We start from the raw sequence: 9,924 nt of genomic DNA on the forward strand, positions 1-9,924 counted from the left end.
TACTTTTTCTTGTTGCTCATTGTTGTTTTTTGTTTCTTACTTTGTTGTTTTGCTCTTTCGTTTGTTCTTGTTGCACTGTGCCTGCGCTGCTGATGTAAAACCCTCAAATTTCCCCACTGTGGGACTAATAAAGGATTCTATCTATCTATCTATAAACAACTTCACTATTAATATGTGATTTTCACCAGAGTGAGAGGTGGAGCTAAACTGCAGAACGGGTCACGCTACTCAAAGTCCGGCCTCATCACCACCACCTTTGGTAATTAAAGCAGGAGTGCACACACACACAAGCACATAAGCACACACACACACACAGACACACACACACACACACACACACACACACAGAATAATGAAAACCAATCAGTTCATCCCTTTCCCTTTATGACCCGGCGAGGCTGCAGTCAGCCGTTATTGATGAAACCTTCCGTCATTCTCTCTCCTGTAAATCTGCAATTTCAAATATTCATAATTAAAAAGCTGAGATTAAAACATCTCGTTAAAGTCATTTGAATCTGTCTGCCGGGGCTGAGCTGGTGTCTGGACAAAAATAAATTGGGGTTTGCATAAGTCTCAGTAAATCTAAGTGTGAGTGTGTGTGTGTGTGTGTGTGTGTCTGTGTGCATGTAGGTGTGTGAGTGTGTGAAGCGTTGTCCTCCCACCCAGTCAGCTGAGTGTTGCGTCAGCGTTTGTGTCACATCTTGTGTGTATGTTTTGTAACTGTGGGTGTGCCGTATATTTTATGGTCAGCTATTGTGACAACGTGTGTGTGTGTGTGTGTGTGTGTGTGTGTGTTTGAGAGTGTGTACACTTGTCTTTACGTATATTTGTTTGTGTCTTTGTGGGAACATTCTGGACGTGGTGACCCGACCTCGAGTCTTGAAGGAGACGTTCGCTCTCCATGAAGAACCGAGTGAGGTCAACGCTCAGATGAGGATCAGATCGTTATGTGCTGGACATGTTTGTCAACAAGGGGCCTCACAAGTCCAAAAGTGGAAACCTGTGTGTGTTAATGTGTGTGTGTGTGTGTGTGTGTGTGACACTGAGGTAGCAGACTGGGCAGGAAGGACTTAATTGAGCATGAAAGACAACAGATGACCTCTGGTGCTTCAGCGCTGCCGCCACTCAAACATCTGTCAGCCCGCGGCTCGAGGTCGAGCGCTAACGACCACACGCAGCCCTTCACGCTCAGATTCACCTGGGAACACAGGCTGCCTGTAGGGGGCGCTGTGCGGAGCTGGGACACCAGCAGATCCAGTCTGAATGTCGATCCAACTGGTTTCAGAGACCTGAGTCCGCTGGTCGTGCATCAATTCAGAGTTTTATTTAGAGCTCGAATGATATACATATATATTTTTGGGGCTGATGCCGATGTTAAGAAGAAAAACATGTCCGATATATTTAACTGGAATTGCTGCCTTGTGGTTTTAAGCCTCTGCCGACCAGTAAAGTTTTAGTCTCCAAACTTTATTTTTCCTCGACTGACCTTCGTTCATCTTTGAGTCTGAGTGACAACTGGTGAACATCTCAACAAATTCCTCAAAGACAGACTCGAGGTCTCAAGAGGCCAGATACGTGATTTGTGAGCATCTCTGCGATTCAGGAAGTGGATGAATGAAGTGGTGGTATCAAGGTCCCGCCCATACAAGCTCTCAACCAATCAGGAGTCAGCCTCAGCTGTCACTCATGACGCCTCAGCTTGTTTTCATATCATCAAATAACAAATTACAACCAAACTGATCAGAAACACTTGAACAAACTTGAAATGACAGAAACCATTTTAACATTAGTTTAAAATCTAGAGGGTGGGTTTATCACCTATTCTGCAGCCAGCCACCAGAGGGCGATCTAGATGTTTTGGCTTCACTATCTGAATCTGCCATGTCGTCCATCTTTATTCAGTCTCTGGGTTGAACACTGGAGGTTGAAGGTTTCAGTCAAAACACAAGTGAGGATAAAATGTTCTCACAGTTTTTTAGGGAGTTTTATAATTAATAAAACTCACAGATGCATCAGAACAGGAACAGTGAGATCTGCAGAGCGTCTCTCATCAGGAACACATTGTGGCCGATCCCTCACTCGATATGAAAAACATGAAACTGCGTCACCTCGCTCCGATTGGTCTCCGAGTGTTTCGGTCGGGTGAAAGCCGGCGGCTGATTGGACGCCTGAGCTGAGTGCGGCTCGATAGAAAGGATCAATGGCCGCCGCTGTGCAGGATGGTTCACAGAGACCTGGAGTCTGTTAGCCTCCTTTACTCTCTCCCCCTCTTTCTCTCGCACTCCCACACTCACAGACACACACTCACAGACACACACTCACAGACACACACTCACAGACACACACACTATGGTATGGCTAGACTGGCGTGCACACAAACACTGGAGAGTCACAGATTAGAAAGCCGGCCCTACCCGACTCGTTGTTCTCTGAATCCATCTTGTTGAGGTGAAGCGTAGGACGGCCTGCCAGGTGGACCTGAGTGACTCTCTCCCCCTCTCTCAGCTTCAACCCTCTCTCCCTCTCTCCCTCTCTCTCTCTCTCTCTGCCTCTCCCCCTCACACACCGACTCTGTGACCTTGCAGTGTTTGTGTTTCCTCTCGCCAGCAGCAGCAGCAGCAGTGGATCTGCTGAAGGCTGCAACACAAACTGCAGCTCTGCAGAGTCAGAACAACTGAAACCAGCTCGGTACCGATTCCTCCAGAGAAGTGAGCGGCCAATACGTTAAACACACACACACACACACACACGTAGATACATGTACACTCGAGTGACGACACGTGTGTGTATTTGTGTGTGTGTGTGTGTGTGTGTTGGCTGGAAGGTGTTTTAATCATCCTGATTGGATGTAATTATGCAGATTTACAGAGAGGGACAGCGATTGAAGGAATTTAGCATTTCCATGTGTGTGAGTGTGTGTGTGTGTGTGTGTGTGTGTGTTATTCAGTGATTGTGTAAGTGAGCATGTGTTCTATTTTTATTTAATATCTGTGTTTTTGGAGTGTGGTTTCTCTTCCTTGTGGGGACTAAGTTTAGTTCCTGATTTTGGGCATGAGGACGTTTCTGGAAAATGACATTTGTGAGGACACTCCTTCTTCGGCCTGTGTGAGGGTGAATAGAATCAGGTGAGGGTCCACACAAGTTGTGCTAGTTTAACTGTGTGTGGAACATTAGAACCTGAAATGATGTGAATTCCTCACAGAGGTTTAGACTGTTGAGAACGTTCGATGCAAACTATCTGAACTCAGATGTGGTTCCAATCAACGGACATAACGCTTCCAATCTTCTCAGTGGTCTGCAGAGATCTGAGGTTACAATCCCACCTGAGAGGTAATGATTGGTTGTCCACATACTTTTGGCCTAAATAAAAGATTCTTTAATCTACAAAAGGCAGAACAGTTCCCTTTTCTTTTAGTTTAGCAGGGAACCAAACGTTATAACTTATATTCAGTTCCTCCGACTGAACACAACAATCATTTACATTCAAACACTTGCTGGTTGATCTGCACATGAAGGTGCGTTTCATTCTCACACCCAGTCGTTTCCATTTGGAAGGTGTTGACTGAAGAAGCCCGTTCACATGCTGCTGCTCAGCACCGTCTCTGTTCCTCCACCTGTCTGCAGCTGATAGAGACGCACATCAGAGCACACAACAGGCCGGAGGAACACACAACAGACACACAAAGATAAAAGCTTCTGCAGAGACGGGCGGAGGAGACAGAGGGAGCCGCGACTCGTTTGAAGTTATATTTAGGCCAAATCCTCCTTTGCAGAACAAACCATCTTCCACTCTGCATACAAATCACAGGGAGAAACAGAGGGAGGAGCCGCACTAAGAGAACAGGAGCCGACAGCGCACACACAGACACACACACACACACACACACAGACACACAGACACACACACACGATTAGACAGCGGAGCATAAAAAAAACAACACAGACCCACTGGGTTTGATTGACTTAGATTCCGTTTGCATCCCCTCCCACAAGTGACCGATTTCTCAACATACACAACTCTGAAGATCCGAACACACGGAACCACGTTGCTGCAGGTGACGAACAAGGTTGTGTAGACATAAAGCGCACAAGGATAGAAGGAGCGATGTACAAGGAAGTAACAGCAGGTGAGGTCAGTGAGAATGATGAAGAACTATGAACTCTACCATCTTGTAAATAAAGATAAATAACCATGGATGGATGTATTTTGAATATTTTCTCGAGGAAAATGACAAAAAACTTGCTTCTCAACACGTGAACGACAAAACATCGTCTCATGATCTGTGTGACTGAACTACTCCTGAAATGTTTCCTCTCAGTGTAAATTTAGCTTTTTTTAAGTTGAACTTTTATTCAATTTGACTGTTTTATCCTTTAGTGAAGCACTTTGTAAGAAAAGTGACAGAACAAGGACATTTGGACGTCTCTATACAATAACAAGGACAGAAGATAAGTTCCCAGCAGGCCTCCTCCTTCCTTCCTTCAGTTCTCTTCTTCACATCTAACCCTGATCTCACGTGACTGCTCATCCACTCTCACTGAGGTTCTGTGTGTGTGTCAGTGACGGCAGCGACAGCGGGTTTGTCCTACTTAATGACTTAATTGAGGTGGTTAACACTTTCAGGATAATGAGAGCCTCTAGACCACAACAGACCCAGGAGTGAGAGCTCTGAAGTGGAGCACACACACACACACACTCACACACGCACACACAACCACACACACGTACGTACAAAATTAGCATCAATAAATGAAGCTAAAACACAGATTTCCAGCGTTGAACCCAACCTCTTCTATTTCATTTAACTTGCTCCCACAGCATCGGTCTCATATTAATCATCCACAGGTTAAAACGTCCCTGAAGTGTCAAATAATGGGAAATGTGAACATCTGCTCTTCCATGGCAACGAGCCCATTCCCATCTGGTCGGGAGGAAAGTGAGAGAAAGCTCCAGTTACTCAGGTGCTCGAGTGTTAAAGGGGGGGGGGGGGTATCAGACCACAGCAATTCATGTTATACTATTTAATTTGTCCAACACATTAAAGAGTGGAACGATGAATTAACCACAAGAAAGCCAGACACAGAAACACATTGGATGAATTAAGGCCACAGTGGTTTTGACCTTGGACCAAATTCTAATCTGTTCATCTTTCAAATTCGGCATAAACTTTTGATTTAACAGACATATTAATGTAGTTGATGTTTGCCAAAATGCTTTCACTTTTCTTTTCCAGACTAAACAACGAAAACATGTGCATTTATATTTACATAATAAAATGTTTATTTTCTTAATTCAGGTTGTATATATATTTATATTTGGCTTTTATTGCGTTATCTATAATAATGTTTATGCTTAATGTGAAATATCAATTACATTACATTGTCATACAGGTTTGATAACAATATCTCAGGAATCAAATGTGTTTAATGCAGATTCACGTCGACCGATATTTCGGTATCAGAAATCTTTAAGTACCTAAAATCACCACCTGTCCAAAAAGCCGTTTGAGTTGAGCTATGATATGAATTTAAGTCTTTTGCATGTTATTTAAAACAAACCTTGGTGAAGTGGATGTAGACTTTTCTCGCATCGTGCAAAAACAAAACTACTAGATATGAACTTATCATCTCCATCCCGGTAGTGAGTTTACATCTTATTTATATTTATGTAATTCAGATGAATAAAATGTTTCATCCATCTCCGTCCTGATCCTAAACGGAGACGGAGAGCAGGAGCATCGGCACACAGACCACGACCAGTGTTTGTCCACGTCACTACACACACACACACACACACACACACACACACACACACAGACACACACAGCCTCATTCTGTCGCACTGGCCCATCAGGGATCGATGTTGAAGGCGTCACATTACCACTAATGTAATCAGCACTTTACCACTGGGAGTAATTACACAGCAGACTGGAGGCCTGCAGGGAAGCAGAGTCCTGGAAGCTGCAGACGTCGCCTGAAGCCAAACACACACATGCACACACATGAGCAGCTCCTGCACCAGTAACACAACCAGTAACACAACCAGTCCGGCTGGAGAGGGACCTCTGGGTTTGTTCCCTGGGACGGGACCACAGACTCAGACTCCTCATCCCACTGGTCCCAGTAGTCGACTGGGTTTGGGGGGAGAATGGTTCTGCAGTAAACAGCAGCTGGTCACCTGCTAGAGCAGCTGCTGCAGGAGCAGGAAGTCCAGGGCGCTCAAAGTCCACTGCCTGAAATAGACACGCTGTCAGACATGACAGCACACACACACACACACACACTCTCACACACACTCATGCACTCACCCAAAAATATCGGATCATTTAAGGTTTGACTCAGCTCACCTGCACCAGACAGAAACAGATCTCTGGTCAGTGAGACGGAAGATTTATCACCTTTATTGTGAAAACATTAACTGCAGTGGGTGACCAATATTCATGTAATGTAGTTTGTTGGCTAATAACTTTTCAGAACTGAAACGTTTCCTGGAGTTTTCAATACATATAATTTATAGAAAGCTTTGTTGATCTAATGCCGCTCCTCCTTATATTCCTTGAGTTTCTGAATCTCTATTAACAAGGTGGAAGGAGAAACGTCAACCCAAAACTATGAATGGACGAAATCATCAGAATACGAGCAGGTAAATGACTAATTTCTAATTATTCCAAAAATATCGGATCATTTAAGGTTTGACTCAGTTCACCTGCACCAGACAGAAAACAGATCTCAGGTCAGACTGGAATCTGTGAGACGGAAGATTTATCACCTTTACTGTGAAAACTATTTCTGCAGTGGGTGTCTTCAATTCATATATTGTAGTTTGGTCAAATTAATATAAGGTTTGGTCATTAATTTCAAGAGTTTTTAATACTATATATAATCTATAGAAAGCTTTGTTGATCTAATGCCGCTCCTCCTTATATACTTTGAGTTTCTGAATCTCTATTAACAAAGTGGAAGGAGAAGCGTCACCTAAAGTCTTAAAGGACGAAATCATCTGAATACGAGCAGGTAAATTACTTATTTCTAATTATTCATAATAAACATCAGTCCCTCTTTCCATTGAGCCAAAATCCATCTGAAGAATTGAACCACATGAAAACAGCCTCTCCCTCCATCAGCTGACTGATCAGCTGGTTCTCTTCCAAACATCCAACAAGCAAATCTCTCTCAGGTGCTGGATTTCAGCCTCATCAGCCAGCCGGCACTTCCTGCTTCCTCTGCACGGCGCTGAGCAGCACGCCGCCGCCCCGGCTCCACGTGGTCATGCTGCTTCTGGCGTCATCGCTGTCACATGTGATCTCACTGAGGCTCTGTCCTGAAACGCTGCTGCTCTGCCTCAGGCTTCCCATGCATTCACATGGAGGAGCAGGGAAGTCCCAGAGACAAGTCACGATACCTAACATGACCTTGTTTTAAATCATCACTGGAATCAAAGAAAAGGAAATGGCCTGGAAATGTATTCTGGTTTATTCTGGGAAAGTGACCCATTTGTCCAAATTCCCTCTGAGACCCTGAGAGTTTATCTAGTTCACTGACGTCACACACGTCTCCACAGGTTCCAGGATATTACAGGATTTCATTTGTTATTAAATATAAACTCCAGAGGAAGTCAGCACCCGATTGTACGGACAATCTCCAGCGTTCATGTCTCAAAATGTCTGGTGTTGGCCCAGTGATGCACTGGTGACATGTCAACTTTATTTAATGGGGCAGTGTGGCCTAGGTGGTCGTTCTCCAACAAGAAGGTTGCCGGTTCAAACCCCACTCTTCCACATCTGCATGCCGAAGTGTCCTTGGCAAGATACTGAACCCCTAAATGGCCCCTCACAAATGTTGAGTGTACTAAAAATGTAAGTCGCTTTGGACAAAATAACTAAATGACTAAATAACATGTAATAATAATGTTATTTATTAACTTGTTAACTAGGGATCCGCTGCAGCTTCTCCTGCAACCCTCACAGGTTCACTGGGAGAGAAATGGATGGATACACACATATATATATATATATATACACACACACAGGTGTAAACTGAGGTGGCTCAAATAAAAAAAAACAGCGTCTCAGGTGACTTGTGTCTTCAGTCTGAACGCAGGCTGTACGTGACTGAAACGCAATGGATTATGGGATATGTTTGCTCCAGGGAGGAAGGACACGTTCTTTGGAGGATCCTTCAAATCGGGAAAGTCTAGTCGCACCGCTCCAGTAACACAACCAGTCCGGAGAGGGAGAGGGACCTCCTGGTTTATCTTCTGGGACAGGACCACAGACTCAGACTCTTTGTCCTACTGGTCCCACTTGTCCCAGTAACCAACTGCTCATAGAGCCGTAGAGACCGTCGACCCTCTGCTGGACTCGGGTTTCCTCGTTAGTGAGATGGGAGTGACAGTGTGTGTGTTCTCTCCCTCTTGTGTATTGGAATGTGTTTCCAGGTGTAAAAGTCAATGTGTCATGGCGTCGTTTCCCTCCTCTGATTGGTTTCTGTATGAACGGCCACAGTTGAAATAAACATTCTCACAGTCATTCCAACATGGCGGCAGGGGACAATGACTGTGGACTATAGTGGATCAGGTCTTGATGGTGGATCAGGATCTTGCTGCTGACCAGAGACTATGATGCAGCAGGACTACTTGATATATAATATTGAAGTTATCCTTCAACATGTTTCCCCTCATCATTGCTGCTGAAACCTTTCTCCTGATGATGTTCTCCTCTACACATCTGTGTCACTTGTGTCCGTCCTGGGAGACGGATCCTCACATGTGTCTCTCTGAGGTTTCTACGTGTCTTCACCTGTTAAAAGTGTTTTTAGTAGTTTGTCCTGACTCTTGTTGAGGGTGAAGGACAGAGGATGTCTCACCATGTTAAAGCCCTGTGAGACAAATTGTGATTTGTGAATATGGGCTATACAAATAACATTTGATTGATTGATTGATTGATTAATTGATTGATTGATTCACGCTTGTCCACGTTTGACGTCGTGACATCACTGGAGTGCCAAACCTCCGAGGGGCCTTGAACGCAGCACGACACACACAGCCAGTGTGACCGAGGCTCCACAGGTGACTGAGACACTGCGGAATCCTGCACTGCGGCGCTGACCGTGAACGCATCACTGCACTTTCTTATGTGTAACTTGTCTGATGACGTGAGAGGAAAGTGACCTTAAACGCACCACGTACACACTAAAGTGTAAGGGCGTGTGTATTGTGTACACACAGACACACACATCAACACACACACACACAGTGACACACACACACGGACACACACTCGGGTCCTACCGGCTGGCATCCTGCTGCGCTGCGGTGTCTCTGCTCCGGGCTCACTCGGTCACTTCATGTAGCTTCCTCCCGGCATCGAACCCACGGCTCCTGTGACACAAAGCACCCGCTGGTCAGCCCACTGGACCCGCTTCCCCTCACACGAACCCCGGCTAACAGGCTCCGGCTGCCCGCCCTCCACCGACCCGCTGCCCGGCTAACTCCTCCGGGTTATTAGCCCCCCGGAAGCTAGCCTCTCAGCGGGGGGTCCAGGGGGTCCAGGGGGGGGAGGAGACCCCCAGCGGGCAGGGACTCGAACCCGCGGAGAGAGAGGTGCACGTACCTGGAGGTGAACCGCAGAGGACCGTGGACACGTTACTACACTGCTTCCTGCTTTACGGCCACACACAACGCGGAAGTGTGAGAGTGTGTGTGTGTCTGTGTGTGTGTGTGTGTGTGCGTGTGTGTGTGTGTGTGTGTGTGAGTGTGTGTTTACCATATGCCAGGGGGAATTAGCAAACTGCTAATTATAGCAAACAGAGATTTACTTCTGTTTAAATCTGAACGTGAACCAACACCTGCTCTCTTATATAAATTATGATATAATTATGAGTTTATTATATTGATGGATTATTTTTATCATCGCATATTTATTT

At 45.3% G+C, this 9,924-nt stretch overlaps 1 protein-coding gene across 2 annotated transcripts in view; it reads right to left on the bottom strand.

The window, feature by feature from the left end:
- efr3a (EFR3 homolog A (S. cerevisiae)) overlaps nt 1-9,674 on the bottom strand; it is a 71,799-nt gene extending 62,125 nt beyond the window's left edge. For both annotated transcript variants that reach the window (XR_009682785.1, XM_061083838.1), the window contains exons 1-2: nt 9,612-9,674; nt 9,290-9,379 (exon numbers count right to left, since the gene is read on the bottom strand). Coding sequence is in view for 1 of the 2 variants with exons in the window: in XM_061083838.1 (XP_060939821.1) it covers nt 9,290-9,299 (10 nt within the window). In the remaining variant the exon portion in view is untranslated. The remainder of the gene's footprint in view (nt 1-9,289; nt 9,380-9,611) is intronic.
- Between the last annotated feature and the right edge of the window lie 250 nt (nt 9,675-9,924).

The sequence above is a fragment of the Limanda limanda genome, chromosome 13, assembly GCF_963576545.1.
Source record: "Limanda limanda chromosome 13, fLimLim1.1, whole genome shotgun sequence".
In the NCBI taxonomy this organism is placed as follows: domain Eukaryota; kingdom Metazoa; phylum Chordata; class Actinopteri; order Pleuronectiformes; family Pleuronectidae; genus Limanda; species Limanda limanda.